The sequence below is a fragment of the Capronia coronata genome (genome assembly GCF_000585585.1).
Source record: "Capronia coronata CBS 617.96 chromosome Unknown acBCG-supercont1.1, whole genome shotgun sequence".
Classification (NCBI taxonomy): Eukaryota; Fungi; Ascomycota; class Eurotiomycetes; order Chaetothyriales; family Herpotrichiellaceae; genus Capronia; species Capronia coronata.
In genome coordinates, this window is record NW_006912893.1 from 1,856,123 (window position 1) to 1,872,431 (window position 16,309).

General features: G+C 52.9%; 8 protein-coding genes across 8 annotated transcripts; 6 read left to right on the forward strand and 2 right to left on the reverse strand.

Moving 5' to 3' along the window:
• Window positions 1-796: 796 nt before the first annotated feature.
• On the forward strand, window positions 797-2,108 carry A1O1_00653 (uncharacterized protein; the record flags this gene model as incomplete). The annotated part of the gene is made up of 2 exons (XM_007721570.1): window positions 797-1,543; window positions 1,590-2,108. The coding sequence occupies 2 exons, from the start codon at window positions 797-799 to the stop codon at window positions 2,106-2,108; spliced, it is 1,266 nt and encodes a 421-aa protein (XP_007719760.1).
• Window positions 2,109-2,915: 807 nt separating this feature from the next.
• On the forward strand, window positions 2,916-3,851 carry A1O1_00654 (1-acyl-sn-glycerol-3-phosphate acyltransferase; the record flags this gene model as incomplete). The annotated part of the gene is made up of 2 exons (XM_007721571.1): window positions 2,916-3,651; window positions 3,706-3,851. 2 exons carry the CDS (start codon window positions 2,916-2,918, stop codon window positions 3,849-3,851), a joined length of 882 nt encoding a protein of 293 aa, XP_007719761.1.
• A 1,146-nt stretch (window positions 3,852-4,997) lies between these two features.
• Window positions 4,998-5,959, forward strand: A1O1_00655 (proteasome component PUP1; the record flags this gene model as incomplete). Its single annotated transcript, XM_007721572.1, has 3 exons — window positions 4,998-5,123; window positions 5,181-5,228; window positions 5,288-5,959. The coding sequence occupies 3 exons, from the start codon at window positions 4,998-5,000 to the stop codon at window positions 5,957-5,959; spliced, it is 846 nt and encodes a 281-aa protein (XP_007719762.1).
• A 788-nt stretch (window positions 5,960-6,747) lies between these two features.
• On the forward strand, window positions 6,748-8,379 carry A1O1_00656 (uncharacterized protein; the record flags this gene model as incomplete). Its single annotated transcript, XM_007721573.1, has 1 exon — window positions 6,748-8,379. The coding sequence occupies one exon, from the start codon at window positions 6,748-6,750 to the stop codon at window positions 8,377-8,379; it is 1,632 nt and encodes a 543-aa protein (XP_007719763.1).
• A 255-nt stretch (window positions 8,380-8,634) lies between these two features.
• On the reverse strand, window positions 8,635-10,179 carry A1O1_00657 (uncharacterized protein; the record flags this gene model as incomplete). Its single annotated transcript, XM_007721574.1, has 1 exon — window positions 8,635-10,179. The coding sequence occupies one exon, from the start codon at window positions 10,177-10,179 to the stop codon at window positions 8,635-8,637; it is 1,545 nt and encodes a 514-aa protein (XP_007719764.1).
• Window positions 10,180-10,494: 315 nt separating this feature from the next.
• On the forward strand, window positions 10,495-10,965 carry A1O1_00658 (uncharacterized protein; the record flags this gene model as incomplete). The annotated part of the gene is made up of 1 exon (XM_007721575.1): window positions 10,495-10,965. The coding sequence occupies one exon, from the start codon at window positions 10,495-10,497 to the stop codon at window positions 10,963-10,965; it is 471 nt and encodes a 156-aa protein (XP_007719765.1).
• Window positions 10,966-11,372: 407 nt separating this feature from the next.
• A1O1_00659 (uncharacterized protein) lies at window positions 11,373-12,216 on the reverse strand (the record flags this gene model as incomplete). Its single annotated transcript, XM_007721576.1, has 2 exons — window positions 11,373-11,991; window positions 12,071-12,216. The coding sequence occupies 2 exons, from the start codon at window positions 12,214-12,216 to the stop codon at window positions 11,373-11,375; spliced, it is 765 nt and encodes a 254-aa protein (XP_007719766.1).
• Window positions 12,217-12,896: 680 nt separating this feature from the next.
• A1O1_00660 (uncharacterized protein) lies at window positions 12,897-15,881 on the forward strand (the record flags this gene model as incomplete). The annotated part of the gene is made up of 1 exon (XM_007721577.1): window positions 12,897-15,881. The coding sequence occupies one exon, from the start codon at window positions 12,897-12,899 to the stop codon at window positions 15,879-15,881; it is 2,985 nt and encodes a 994-aa protein (XP_007719767.1).
• Between the last annotated feature and the right edge of the window lie 428 nt (window positions 15,882-16,309).

Consider the following 16,309-nt stretch of genomic DNA (forward strand, 5'->3'; position numbering starts at 1 on the left):
CTTCTACCAGTGCTTCTACCAGTGCTTCTACCAGTGCTTCTACCAGTGCTTCTACCAGTGCTTCTACCAGTGCTTCTACCAGTGCTTCTACCAGTACTTTGACCAGTGCTTTCTCTAGCATTTCCACGGGCTCTGGTACTAGTACTGGTGTCTTGACTACCAGTTCTTCTACGGGAAGCGGTAGTTCGAATTCGACTCCCAGTTCGACTCTCGGCTCGACTCTCGGCTCGACTCTCGGCTCGACTTCCAGTTCGCTTACCACTTCGACCAGTATTTCCACTGGCTCTTCCACTGGCTCTTCCACTGGCTCTTCCACCAGCGCATCCACAGACTCATCAACTAGTACTTCAGCTGGTATTTCAAGCACTGTCTCGACAACTTCCACAGCAGGCTCGACATCATCGACCTCTGGGACAAGCACTACAACGTTTACCTCGACCACCATCTCTAGCACGACATCTAGTGCACCGGCCACCACAACATCTGCCTCGCCAATATGCAACCTGAACATCAATGTCTGCCTGAACTCTGAATTAATCACGGCCAATTCCGTTGCTACCTATGATTGTCCGCTCCTCGGCGGTCTGCTATGCACGCTCAACGACCTGCTGTCCATCATTCCTGAACTGCTCGGGTTGAGTCCTGATATTGCTTCCATCCTCATTGGCGACAATCAAATAATTGGTTTGAGGCTTTCACCGGAAGAGGTATCAGCCGCGGTCGACCTGGGAGAACTGGATGACCCGGTATGCGATCTCTTGGGTGGCCCCATTAGCGTCGTGCTTTCAGATCCAACATGTCCTACGATCCCAACGACGTCGAGCACATCGAGCTTGACGACTTCATCTGCGACAAGTACAGCAAGCCTGGCGAGCTCGGCAACAAGCGCAAGTACAAGCACATCAAGCCTAGCGACTTCATCGGCAACAAGCACAAGCTCAAGTACATCAAGTCTGGCGGCTTCATCGGCGATAACCACAAGCACATCGAGCCTGGAAAGCTCAGCAACGAGCACAAGCACATCAGGTCAGGCAGGCTCATCAACAACCACAGCCACTTCAGATCTGACAAGCTCAGCAACCACCACAAGTATATCAAGTCTGGGGACTTCATCAACGATCAGCACAAGCACAGATACATCAAGCCTAGCGAGCTCAACAACAAGCACAAGCACGTCAGATTTAGTGACCTCATCGGCGACAAGCACAATCTCCAGTACATCAAGCCTGGCAAGCTCGGCAACGAGCACAAGCACAGATACATCGAGCTCAGCAACAAGCGCAATTCCAAGCACATCAAGCCTAGCGGCTTCACCGGCGGCAAGCACAATCACAAGCACAAGCACGTCAAGCTTCACCACTCTCATGACATCTACCATCTCGTCCACAAGTACCTCCTTGCCAACAAGCTCTCTGGCGGCTACCACAACTACAGCAACTACATTATCGACTACCAGTATCACAACATCAGCTGCGGCGACGAGCACCACTGCAGCACCCCAATGCAATGCATCGGTGGATTTCTGTTCTCCCCTCGTTGTGGGGTGGGTTGTAAAGAGTCAGACTTGCGTTGGATGTTCGGACGCCCAGCTGCAAGCTTTCGCCAACTCCTTCATCGGTCAGGACAATGTCCGGTCCGTCGGGTACGGCGACAACACGGCATACGGATTCAGCTTGACCACTTCAGAATTGGAAGACTCGCTCGGCCTCCTAGGATCCCTCAACTCGCTCTGCGCCGCAACGGGCATCTTTGAGTTGCAGATCTCGGATACCACCTGCGCTGCGACCGCGCTCCCAACGCAGCAATGCGACGTCGATGTTTCCTTCTGCGCACTACAGTCTTTCGACACTGCAGGGATCACAACGGGAACATGCACCTATGGTGTCCTTTCCCTCCCATGTGCCCTCACGTCGCAAGTTGAGAGTAAAGCCCTCAGTGATTGCCAAGCACTGGATTCGGCCTGTCAAGCGTACGGCAACTACCTGCTGACTCCGCTTACTGCATCACAGTCCGTTGCCGAAATCCAAGAATCCATCGCCGCATATGCTCTGGACAACACTTGCCTGATAAGCAGCACAGTCACTCTGAGTGACGCTTCATGCTCCTGAGGGACGCTTCATGCTGACCACTCCAACGCACCATCGACGAAACGGGGTTTTGGAGAGACTATCGGGCCACAGTTTGAATTCTTTGTCCTTTTATTCTTCCGTTTGAAACACGTCAGAACCTCTTTTTCTTCACTTCGTACCGTTCTTTATTGATTTGAGAGATGGCTTGTGGAAGGTTTTGCCTTTTGCACACTCAACTTCGCATGATTTCGGTGAAGGCCTGGATTGGGGAATAACACGATCGGGCCAGGCCTGGGGGGATTCGGGATTGAGTTGCGACTTTTTGTTCTATTCTTGAGGCTGAAGCCTCGCAATACCTTTTCTTCTGTGGGAGACTTTGTATCTATCGTATTTGACATTCCACTCCTTTGGGGAGAATCCCTACCAATTGATAGGACTTTTATTGCAGCCCCCATCTTCCCTCATCTTGAGTGATTTGACCCGGAATGGGATAACGGGAGGAGGTGGTGGTGCATAAAGAGGAATAATAGGGGCGCTGAGAGATCGTTTCGGAAGTAGAAGGTGAGCCGACGGGGAGTAAAGCGGCGGGCGGCTAAACCAGAACTAGAAGTTGCAGACGGTGCAGCATACTACCTACTACTACTACTACGTACCTAGGCTTTTCGGCAAGTGTACCTAGGCACGATCCAATCGCACTCACCTTGTGACCACCGTCGGCGCTTTACCATGTTGTTGGTCTGGAGATCATAGAATTTGCTATGAGTATACAGACTTACAACGGGCAGCCCGTCTCTTCGTCTCTCACTGTCACACATTAGGACTGTGCCAGGCCTACGCCAACTCATCATGTTTGTCCTTTTCCGCTACGTGCTCTATTTCCTAGGCTTCTACACACTCACGATGTTGACCTGCTTCGCTCTTTACGCCTACCTCCCGAAGCCGCCTCGAATCCTCGGATTCATCGCGCGCTCAATGTCCGCCTACCTATCGCTCATAGCTTGCGCTGCATACGGAACGGTCGCTTCAGGCATATTAAAAGCTTTGGGATTACACTACAAATACGCTTTCTGGACGGTGGCTAGGGCCTTCAAGTGGGTTGGGATGTTCAGTATGGGGGTCAAGTTCAAGATCCTGGACAACGGCGAGGAGATCCTAAGCAACAACCGCCCGATTGTCATCATTTGCAATCACCAAACAGAACTTGACGTGCTGTTGTTGGGTTGGATATGGCCAAAACACTGTTCAATCACGGCGAAGAAATCTCTCCGTAACATCCCGTTTCTGGGCTGGTTCATGACCCTTGCCGGGGCAGTGTTTATCGACCGGGTGGATCGGAGCCAGGCATTGAAGGCATTTGCAGGAGCCGCTCAGGCGATGCAGGAGAAGAAACAGAGTGTTGTCATCTTTCCTGAAGGAACACGGAGTTATTCCGCCGAGCCTATGCTGCTGCCTTTCAAGAAGGGAGCCTTCCACTTGGCAGTACAGGCCGGTGTCCCTATAGTACCTGTCGTGGCCGAGAATTACAGCCATGTGCTGAACATCAAAGCTAAGAGGTTCAATAGTGGTACCATCAGAGTGAAAGGTGCGTGTTCCTCTACAGTAGTCAAAACGGCATGGAGCTGACAATCCCGAACAGTTCTGGATCCGATCCCTACCAAGGCCTTGACAGCCGCCGATGTCGATCATCTGACCAGAGATACTCGCGAGAAGATGCTCAACGCCCTGGAGGATCTGGCAAAACACCCGGATTCTCAAATGCAGCAGACCAAAAAGGACTCATGACACAAAAGAATGTGAGGGTCTACCTTCCAGTTTCGGTGGGTATGGCTGGGTTTTCAATTTTGAATGCGAAATGGCTATGAGGGTCCGGGACGCAAACGGGCGACCCAACATAATCACTCAAACCGGGCCACCAGCTCCTCTACCCGCTTCACATCGATGAACACTGTCGACCTGCCACGAGCGCCGGTTCGTTGTATTGGCCATTACGGTTTACCCAGACGAGCGAACATGGCGTCAGCTCTATCACACATAACAGGTGACGGCGGTGGTGACAAGGCCAGTCTTGGGGGAAGAAATACATTTTGAGGCCGAGATTGCACACACGAAGTGCCTCGACTCGAGTATTGGGGCGGATCTCGGCTGTAAGACAACATGGTGATGCGCTTTGTGAGGGGTGGGCGGACAATAGCTTCGTGCACGCGGAGCCCCCTTTGACGCTGTGGAGTGAACAGGTTTTCTCGGCCTCGTGTGGGACCAGGGCATATCTGAGGCCGCAACTTGCTACCACAGTCAGAGTAGATGATCGTCAGAGTAGATGATTAGCAGCGTAACTTCAGGGATCACCTGAGGCAGAAACGAACGAAACGTCGATGGTTCAATATGCAAGACCGAAGCCTGCTGTCGATGATCGACCTTGCCGCAACTCATCTTCAAGTCTCTGTTTTGACGAGCTTGAGAAGGCAGAACTACGTACCTACAGGTAGTCAGTCCATCGTGGCACGCAAGGTCCTATCTACACAGCAGTGGTAGCATTATCCCCGGTCAGGGGACTTGCAGCCTTGTCCCGCGTCGCCAATGAGACTGCAGTAGTCTGTAAATGGACTAGTCTCTGCCAAGATACTACTAAGACGCGCCGCGTCTCACGTGCAGTGCCTTCGGTTCGTGGCCCTGCAGTTCGCAGTACTAGTACTTCTCAGAGTGTTGCGCATCTCAAAGCTGCCTTCGTCCCAGAGTCAATCATCAGTCAATTCACGGCCACGCCGTCGCACCCATCCTTGTCTCTTCTTTCGATTTCCACTACTCGACCTCAAAGCGCTCTTCATCACGCCCTCCTGCCTAGTTCCGTACGTACGTGTGGCACTTCGACCTCGTCCAAACTCGCAGTCTCACCGATCCAAACCAAGGCCTCGTGCCTTCGCCGCAACGATGCCCGGCTTTGACTTCAGTAATTACAACCGCAATGCAGCTCTTCACGCACGTGGCGTACCGCTCCCCAAGGCGACCAGTACCGGTACAACGATAGTAGGGTGCATATTCGACAATGGCGTTGTGGTTCGTACCCTCAACCATTTGATCTAGCATACGATTGCTAACGAACGTAACGTACAGATCGCGGCAGATACTAGAGCAACGAGCGGCCCTATAGTTGCTGACAAGGTGCGTGACATGACGCTTCTCCTCGACCGCTTGAAGGAATGTGCACTGACCGTCAACAGAACTGCGAAAAGTTACATTATATCTCTCCCAACATCTGGTGCGCCGGCGCCGGTACTGCTGCCGACACCGAGTTTACCACCGCCCTCATTTCCTCCAACCTCGAACTTCATTCTCTGTCCACAGGCCGGACACCTCGCGTTGTCACAGTCATGACCATGCTCAAGCAGCACTTGTTCCGATACCAGGGTCACATTGGTGCGTACCTAGTTGTTGCTGGCGTCGACCCCACAGGTGTCGGCTTGTTCACAGTTCATGCCCACGGTTCGACGGATAAACTCCCTTACGTGACCATGGGTTCGGGATCTTTGGCAGCCATGGCTGTTTTCGAATCGACGTGGAAGCGGGACTGCACGAAAGAGGAGGCCATCAAGGTCTGTTCAGAAGCCATCTTGGCTGGTATCTTCAACGATCTGGGCTCAGGCAGCAACGTGGATGTTTGCGTGATTGAGAAGGACAAGCCAACAGAGCTGCTGCGCAACTACATCCGGCCAAATGAACGGGCCAAGAAGGAGCGCGACTACAAATTCCCCCGCGGAACGACTGCGGTACTCAACGAGAAGGTGATCACCAAAGAAGAGATTGGCCGCTATGTCACTGTGCATGAGTTTGGCAGTGGCAGTGATTCGGACAGTCTGGTCGTGGTGGAGAAGATGGACGTGGACGAAGTGTAGATGTTGGTCGACTCAAGATGGCACAGCTGAGGGTGCGCTTGTAACATCACTACTGGGGCGTGGAACGGGTCGAGGCACGAGGGATGAGTCAATGGGGCATTGGGACTGGCTGTACCCTAAGCATCGAGATGGCGCAGACTGGCACTTTAGAGGCAGGATGTCGGGATCAGGAGATCATTCCAAACAGAAAATGACCTGCCACCATGACCCTTCCAAGCGGAAGCAGAAGCATGGCATCCTCGCACTTTCACGAGACATCTACCACAAGCTCGAGGAGTGCTCCTTCCGCCATTGTCACCTATATACAATACTAGTATTTGGCTGGCGTTCGAAACTTACCTGGTACCTCATATGTGCTCGCTGTCCCAACTTCCTGAAGCCGTAAACCAACTATGTACTACCCTTCGCTCATAATATCGTCTCTGAAACTGCAGGCGTCCTACAACCATTGAAACCTTTTAGATCAGTTTCTATTCTGGCAGCCTTCTGCGTCGATGTTGTGATTGACGGAAGAACTCCCTGTTAACACGTGGCCCAGCTTACAGTCCCACTGCTCTACTTCTGATACACCACACCTCGATTGATCTGACTCTAGTCCAAAGGCCGCCTGCGAGTATGGTACACAGTGAACACAAGGATATAGTGGAGGTCTCTTTGCTTGACACTCGAAGATAGTCGCTGTCTCAAAGCACTTGAAGCTGCAGATGCTCTCCTCTCATCCATATTGCTGACTCTGACTTGGGGAGCTGATAGACAGCGCACTCGCCGCTACAACACTGCACCCAAGCATGGCAGACTCAGATCAGTCTGCCCGTTCAGGAAGCGGCACTTTATTGCTGATTTTCATCCAAGTCGCGTCTCGAGCGTTGACGTTTGCCGGAAATCAGTTCTTGCTGCGCTTTCTCTCGCCGTCTTTGCTTGGAATCGCGGTCCAGCTCGAGCTCGTTTCTGTCACCACCTTGTACTTTGCAAGGGAGAGTCTACGAGTGGCCCTACAACGACAAACACCGGAAACGAAAGATCCTACGAAAGAGGATTCTCCAAATACATCACGCCAGGAGAAAGACTCCCAGACCATCGTCAATCTGTCATACCTCGCGGTCCTCCTTGGGCTTGTCGTCTCTTTCTTTTTCGGCCTCTCCTATCTTCGAAGCGCGCCTGAGGAGGTCCTGGACAGCCCCTGCTTCGACATATCGTTCCGGATATACGCTTTTGCGACATTGGTCGAGCAGCTAGCCGAGCCTGCGTTCGTGGTCATCCAGCAGAAAGCCCTGTATCGAGAACGAGCCCGGGCCGAGACAGTCGCCGCGATTGCACGATGCATCGCCGCATGTTCAACGGCATTCGTTGGAAACATGAGAGGCCTTGCCCCCTCGATCCTCCCTTTTGCGGTCGGACAGGCCGCTTACGCTGTCATCCTGCTTGCTCTCTATCTGCTTCCAACCATCCAGATATCTCAGAAAGAGAGGTTCAGTCTTACACCCCGGAAAGTGGCAGCCGCTTCTTCGCCTGAAGTAACATACTACTACGCCAATCTCTTCCATGTCGGTCTTCTCTCGCTTGCGGCAACGATGTACATGCAATCGATCTTCAAGCTATTGCTTACGCAAGGCGACGCGCTGATCCTATCGTTCTTGTCGACTCTCGCCGATCAGGGCGCTTTCGCACTGGCCTCCAACTACGGCGGACTCCTGGCAAGGTTGGTCTTTCAGCCTGTTGAGGAGAGCAGCCGCAACACTTTCGGCCGACTGCTTTCGGCTCCCTCCAGCAGAACGACTTCCGCGGAGAAGAGTCCTATGTCAAGAGAACAGCGTCAGGCGCTCAAATATCTGGCCAACACACTGCACTTGTATATGCTTATGGCCTTGCCTCTGGTCAGTATCGCGCCGTACGTTTTGCCCGTAGTCGTCCGCCATGTCATCGGCGCAGACTGGTATACCGCGTCCACGTCGACACTCTTGTCCACTTACTGCTACTATATCCCGCTAATGGCCGTGAATGGGATCCTCGATGCATTCGTCACCTCCGCAGCCACGACGTCGCAACTTCACGCACAGTCGTTGTGGATGCTGTTGTTTACGGGGATTTATGGTGCTGCGGCGTGGACGATGTTGACGACATTGCAGCTTGGGGCAGCGGGCCTCGTTGGCGCAAACATGTTCAACATGGTCTTGAGGATTGTTTGGAGCGGCTGTTTCATCAGAGGCTGGATACAGGACGAGGCGAAGGATTCGGCTGCTGTGCAGAAGGAGACTCTGAAGGAAGCGCTTCCAGCAACCTCGTCACTCGCTGTTACTGCTTTAGTGGTTGCGGGTTTGAGGATGAACCTGCTAACCGCCCAAAGCGATGGGGAAGAGTTGAACCGTCAATTCATGGGATTTCTGGTGGCAGGGACTGTACTCTTGGGCTCGACAATGTAAGTGCTCCCATATTCTCGTCCTCAGTCTACGCCGATGTTCGAAGAAGTGGCTATTGACATTTTATTCAACCCATTCTAGACTCCTGGCCGAGCGAGATTTCTTGTTTCAGATGCTCGAGTCTATCGTGCCACAACGCCTTGCTGCCAAAATCCCAGGAATGGTGAAACGTCCCTACACAAAGACATAACACAGTGCCGAACGCCGGAACTATCTGCACGAACGGAGAAAAGATATATCATAATATATACTCAGACATCAGTCAAATGTGATCTTGGTGGCCTTCTTCCCCTCGTCTGCTTCACGATAGAAGGCACCGTACGCATCGTGCTGCTTCTTCTTCACTGTTGTGCCGAACTTGAACAAGTCATCTGGAACATCCTGCTTCGCCGCCTTGAGCACGTTGATCAGGGCTCCGGCGAGGGGCTTGTCCTGCTCGGTAAACATGGTGATTGCTAGTCCTTCCTTACCGGCGCGACCAGTACGGCCGATACGATGAACGTAATCCTCGGCCGTCAAAGGGAAAGTCACGTTGATGACGAGCTTGACTTCGGGAATATCCAGCCCTCTCGCAGCAACATCGGTGGCGACAAGCAGGCTCACGGAGCCGGACTTGAAAGATTCCAGACTGGCGATACGAGCGGATTGCGACATGTCCCCATGAATACCGGCGACAGTGAAGCCACGACTCCGGATGAAGTTCTCGATCCGGAGCGCCTCTTTCTTGTACAGACAGAACACCAGAATGCGATCGTTGCGCTTGCTGCCAGCGGTGTGCTCTTTCAGAAGCTGTAGGAGACGCTGTTGTTTGGCCAAGCCGTCCATGACCTCGACCTTCTGCACGATGCGGGTATTTGCACGAAGCTCGCCCGAGTCATCGGCGTCGTTGCGTCCTATGGTGATCTTGACCGGATCTTTCATGAAAGTCGCCGCAAGGTCTCGGATGGATTTGGGCCAGGTCGCAGTGAACATGGCCGTTTGACGTTTGCTCGACGACGGCATCTGCGAGATGATATGCTTGATATCGTCTTCGAACCCCTTGTCCAGCATACGGTCGGCCTCGTCTAGGACAAGGTACCGCGTCTTCGAGACGTCAATCGTGCCGTCCGACATGAAATCCTTCAATCTTCCAGGAGTGGCGACGACCACGTTCGCTCCTTGCAGAGACCGGCGCTGCTCGTCCTTGCTCATTCCGCCGTAGATGCACACGGGCTTCAGCTTGTCGGCCGTCTTGCACAGCTTGTCGATTTGCTCGTAAACTTGGATCGCCAGTTCTCGCGTCGGTGCGACAATCACCGCTCGTATCCCCTTTCTCTTCTTCAATGCCGACAGACGGAATACCAGCGGCAGCCCGAATGCGATCGTCTTCCCGCTACCCGTCTCGGCGACACCCACGACATCTCGTCCAGACAGAAGGAAGGGCCAAGCCGCGGACTGGATTGACGAAGGCTTGTCGAAAGAAGAGAAGATGCTCTTGAACTGCGTCGCGAGCTCGGAAGGGAGGTGCGTAAATGCCAGGATTGGCCGGAGGTTTGTGGTTTTCGGATCGTCAATCCTCACGGATTCAGACTTGAAGAAGTCGTCTACTGAAGATTGCGGCAGCGAGTTGAGAGATGGGTCGGGCTTGTAGGTTGCGCCATCGTCCTCGTTTTCTGGCTGCGGTGCGGGCGTCGAACTGGCGGTGGCTTCGGTCGAACTGGGCGTAACGTCTTCAACGCGGAGGGCTTCTTTGCGATCCTTTTTCCTGCGCTTCTTGTCTTGCTTGGCCAATTGGGCCCCTTCGTCGAGTTTGTGTTTACTCATGACTTCTGTTTTAACCTTGCACTGCAGGCGGGACGAGGGAAATGGAACTCGAACCGTAGAAGAAGGACGGGATGGCGGGCTTTTTGTTCGGTACGAAATCGACAAAATTTCGATGGGTTGCTAGGTATTTTATGGAGCCGCATTTTCCATTTTCTGCCTGCGTTTAATTATTACGGACTGAAAACGAAACTTGAAGGCGGTGTGTGCGGAATTGATTCTGCCTGGCGTGAATCTGCGCCAGGTTTTGCATCTCTGTCCAGTTAGAGCTTTGTTCTTTGTGACATCCCTCACTGCATCAGGCCTCTATCTCTCACAATGAGCTTCGAGTCTACGACATCACCCCTCAAGAGCGTGCAAGCATGTTGGGCACGCATCTCCCAGAACTCCCCCATCTACAACTTCCTGTTCTCAGACATTGTCCTTAGCAGTGCTACCCACGGCTCCATGACAGCTTCTCTGCCCGTCACGTCGCATCACTTGAACTCCAAGGGCGGCCTTCATGGCTCTGTATCCGCGACGATTGTCGACTGGGCGGGCGGAATGGCCATCGCCAGTACCGGTCTGGAGAAGACGGGAGTCAGCACGGACATCCATGTCTCGTACGTCTCGTCTGCAAGACTCGGCGATGTATTGACCATCGAGGGCAATGTGAACAAGGTGGGCAGAAACTTGGCCTTTACTACCGTCACCATCTACAAGGGCGAAGGAGAGGGCAAGACCGTGGTTGCACACGGCACTCATACCAAGTATGTTCTGCGAGACCATCCGGACAACAAAAGGTCATGAGAGCCCCAGCGGGCAGTAGCAGCAACACTACCGGCGAAAAGCGTGTCATGCTTTACTTTGCTTTATCTATCTCTGAGCTTCTGACCGCTGGGAAGCGTGGATGCTACAAGCCAAGGCTTGTTGACTTCTTTTGGGCATTGTCTCCTTCTCAGCGTATCGCAAATCCTGTCAAGATCAATCCTTGCGCTGATTTCCACAACCCGGCATCTTCTTTGCATCAGGCATGAAACACCACCATGGTGCTATGATTCACTCGGATACCGGAGAACAAAACTTCACTCCTATGCTTTAGATCTCTAGCGGCCCTCTACTCTTTGGTCGCATAGAGAATTTTGGTGTGAGACAGACAGAGAAATAGAAACCAATTCATTTTCAAGCCGCATAAAGATGGCCTGACCAGTCTATGATCAAGGATCAAAGCGGCCTTCACGGAGCCAATCGGCCCAGACCCCTCCCAATTCTTTCGCCAGTGCCGCAGGTGTTCGTCCGTCATTATCTTGCAGTGTTCGAATATCTGGCTCTCCATTTCTGTCTTCCTTGCTCAACCCCAGGCCTTGCATCGCCTGGAGAACGACAGCAGGGAACTTATCCCAATCGAGTTGTGAGCCGAGCGCAAGAAGCAGCCATGCCACCTCCTGCTGCTGATAGCGGATGGCGACGTGCAGTCCCGAGCCTTCAATGCCTTCAAAGGTGCCTCGATACCTCAGCACATCAGAATGACCGCCTTGCTCTTGCTCTTGCTCTTCCTCATCCTCATCTTCGCCTTCGTCTTTGATCATGTGGATAATGGCATCAATATCCCCTTCCCGACAGAACTCCAGGAACGCATGGCCCTTCCGTTCTTCAGGGTATGCTCGCAAGTACGCCTCTTCCGTGGCCGCTGGGAGAATGTCGTACCCCTCCTGCACACCTCCTTCGTTGCGCAGCGTGACCAGAACCTGTTGGGACCCGCTCGAGGACAAGGATGAGATGTCTCTGGCGCAGTTGGGACATTGCGTGATCGTGTAGGCGTCTAAGAAGCATTCCCTGTGACCAGGAACAGACATGTTTAGTTTCTTTGCCTACTCATCTTGCCACTCTCCGGCGCAACTTTATTGAGACTCACCAGTGGTAATGACATCCGCAACTCAACTCGACGTCGTCAGGTACACTGTGCACCTGTGCAGCAGCCTTGCTGTCTTCCACGTCGCTGTCCGGTTCGATGTCGATGAGGAGCGGCTCGTGGCAGCTGCAACAGACTTCGGTCGCCATTGTTAGAAACAGAGAGTATACTTAGGACTTTAGAGTCTCTCGAATAACACTGTTGGTAGTTTAGTCCTAGAGGTAAAGAGTAAACACTAGGTACCCTCAGAGTTTGTAGTGCTCCCAAAACTTTTTGGACTGGCTCCACCAAAATGTCCATTCTGCCGGTCACTACATTACTATTACTATCATCTTAAACGGCCGGAATCTCAGAAATGAAGGCGGTGAGTGACCTCCGCATTATTGCATTATTAAAGCGGCGGAAGCTTGGTTAGTTCCACGATCCAGCCTTGTCTGGAGTGCCTACGCTCGCCACTTAGATGAGACCGTCAGACCCGAAGACTATTCTGCTCTTTTCTCAATCGATAGCACTCTATCACAGTCTCCCGTGTCATGTTTCTTTTCTTTCAAACTACAGTTACCGCGTAGTAGACGAAAGTCCCAACATTGGACGTAGCTGGACTGGAGAGCAGATGAAGGTTAGACCTGTTGTGGTTAGCGTGTATCTCTGTTACAGCAGCGTCAGAATGCTTTGAAAGGAGTCGCGCGGCCTTTCCTTGTAACTCAGCGCGCGTTAATGCCGGCTTATGCGACTCATATCTATTGTCCTCCTTTGAGTACTATTATGGTAGCTGACGAGGCGTAACTGCATGATCAGAGCACTGGAGCCATCATGAGCCATGACAACAATGGAAGCGGAACCTGACCACGTCCAACTCGCCGAGAGTACAAAGGCGGTCTCGGAGAGCCTCCCTGAGCCAACTCCGCCGACCACAACCGCACCTACAGTCACCGCGTCCGGCGCGATAGATGCCACCCTTAGGTTTTTCGCCAATGCAAGCAATGAAACCCTGGGAGCATGCGCCGTGGGCCTATGTGCCTCTACCTACCTTGTTCTAGGCCGTGTCGGCCTCGTCCTGATCGGCGCAGTCGGAGGAGTTGTCCTCCATGCAACATGGGAAAGCCAGTACAGCGGCGAACCCGACCCGGAAAAACGCGATAGCAATCGCCGGAGGAAAGAGCTGGGAATAGAAGTTGCACACCGTGTTCTGGGATGGCGGGAGGAGCAACGGACAAAGGAGGGAGATGAAGCAGTCTCTGACGATGCCAACATCGAGGTTGAGTCGGCCTCCAAGGCATTGGATTATTCCAACTTCGAGCCGGAAACCGGAGAAGCCCTGAACAACTTGACGGACGCGGTTGTAAGAAACTACGTGACCTGGTGGTACAGTCCCTTGCTTCCAAAGGATCGGCAATTCCCGGCGAGTTGTAAGCAGACCTTGACGGGTTTTATTGTCTCTCTCTCAACCCACCTTTCTCGAAAACGACCGGCCGACCCCTTCCTTGATTTCCTATCGAATTCCACCTCAATCGTGATCGTTTTCTTGAATGAACTCGGCAACGCGTTGAAGGCTTCGCAAAACCAGGACGCCGAGACCGCTATAAATACATACCTACGGTATCAACCCGACAGCAACCTGGCCAACGTGCTGAGCAGAGATCAACAGACACGCAAACTCAACCTTGTGGCCGATGACATCTTACAGAACTTTCTCGAGTCAAAGTCATACAACTGTACTCCAGTCAGGACATTCTTGCGCGAGGTTCTAGCTGGCCTGGTGCTCGAAACCACTATCAACTCTTGCTCCAAGCCAGAATGGATCAATGGCTGGATTATCTACCTGTTACAGGACGGAGAGCCTGAGATCATGAATGCCATCGATGCCGGAGTCGAGAACATGACTGAGGCTATTTCGGAGACAAACCCAGATGCGGTCACTCAGAAACGCCATAGTAGGCGTGTCAGCCGGGCTGAGGAAGCCATGCAAGAAGCAATGAGAGAGGCGCAGAGACTGAATGAAATGATTGCAGAAGACGAGGCCAGACGCAAGCGTGGCTTACTTGCGAGTGAGCTTGAGGAGACAGGTTCAGTGACCACAACAGACGCTGGGCTGGCTACCCCTACTTCTTCGGATAGTGACCGAAATAGACATGGGGAGCAGTCTTTGGAATCCTCGCTGATTTTCGATATTGATGGCAACGCGGTCCATTCTAGCACTCCGAGTCCGAAAAAGGAGCCTACTCCGTTCACCAATTTTGATCAGCTGCCGGAAGCTGTTCTTACGCCGCCGCCACAGCCTGTGTCAAATGCACCAGCTCCTGTGGAAGCGATGGTCGCCGTACCGCTCACTCTACACAACGCCTCTCTGACGATCATTGATCTGGGGGACATTAGTGACAAGTCTACTTTCAGGCAAAAGCCCAACAGCGAGTACATGCTACAGATCGAGCCAGCTTCGCACCGGTTTCCAGGATGGATGGTCACGCGGAGATATGCCGATTTTGAGCCTCTCCATCAGACCCTAACCACCATTGCTCGGCTTTCTGGCGTGCCCGAATTTGGCCAGAAATATCCCTCCCTCCCTGGCTGGAAGGGCCAGACAAGTGCTTCTTTGTTGCAGAATTTGGAAAATTATCTGCGCTTTTGTCTCAGGTTTGAACCTTTGGCTGAGACCGAGGCGATGAAGAAATTCCTGGACAAGGAGACTGGCCTCCAGAAGGCACCGGCGCAGACTAAAAATGTTCTGATTCAAGGTGGTGCCGCATTAGAAAATGTGGGCAAGAATTTCATCAATGTCCTCGGCCAGGGCGGGAAAAACATCGCCGGTGGCGGGAAGGCGGTGCTTGGAGGGGTGCAGGGTGTTTTCGGTGCTGTAACGACCGGCGTCGGGGGTGCACCAAAGAAATCCATGTCCGCTTCTCGTCCGTCACAGCAACTATCAAGGACTGATACCGCGTCAAGCACGCCGAGCTTTCGACAGAGTCAAGAGCTGCCCAGACACAGTACCGACAGCGTCGATGTGAAGCCGCCGCCGCTGCCGAGTAGACACAAGCAGAGTCCTTCAATTCCAGCTCGGGAACCGAGGATTTCCTCCAGTTTAGACGAATCTCTTCGTCCATCGGAGGCGATGCTATCGATGCCTCCACCACCAAGTGTCATCTCTGACGACTATCAGCCCATCACGCTGCCAAAGCCTGAAACGCCTCCTCGGCCACGACAAGACACGATTGTCGCGAACCCATCCACGCCGGCGCAAACACTCAAGCCGGTGGAGATGGAAACTCCCGCCCCCAGCATGCCTCCCAAGCTTCCTCCGAGGAACGCCAGACATAATGCACCTCTTTCCGACGAAGAGACGCGCATTTTGATCGAGTTGTTCTTTGCAGTACTGACCGAACTGTACTCACTGTCGGGCGCATGGTCGATTCGATTGTCGCTTTTGGGTGCCGCTAGGACGTTCCTTCTGCGTCCCAACAATCCACAACTGGATTCGATCCGGACTCTGCTGCAGGAGGGTGTGATTGAGGCCAACTTCTCCGACAAGGGACGGGCAGCGCACATCAACAAGCTCCGAGAGAATGTGTTGCCGACAGAAGAAGAGCGGGCAAAGTGGCCGAAGGAGATGTCGGCGGAAGACAAGGAGAATCTCCGAGTCAAGGCACGCAAGATGCTGATTGAACGAGGTATGCCACAGGCCCTGACCAGCGTGATGGGAGCGGCTGCCAGTGGAGAGGCTCTTGGCAAAGTGTTCGACTGTCTTCAACTTGAGCCTGTGGCGAGAGGCTTAATTTTTGCGCTGCTCTTGCAGGCCATTCGAGCCGCCACGCAGTGAATCAGTGTTTTGTATGTATATCTAGGATGACTTTTTGAGAACACGAGGACAGCGGTCTAGGGATTCTGAATTGACCATGTACGAATATGATTGGTAGAATTGACGCGGTTGGCGGGCGTTGGTCAGGATTGGGTTTTGGGATGCGCTTGTGTCGAAGATTGCGAAAGGCGATGGTTTCACCACGCATGGATAGAAAGACACACGAATGCCTTCACCGTCAATGTTGGACATGCACACAGAACACAGTAGTCACTCGTCTGGGGTTTGTAGCTGTATCTTGACCATTATGACTTACTGCCGTCGCCGTTGGGATGTTGGAGGACGTCGATTTGCAGCCAATCGCAGGTCGTGAGTCATTTCCCAATCCGGCTACAAAATCTCCATCAAAAAATCATCCCAGCTGTTGATCTCACAACTTCGTCTTCCAG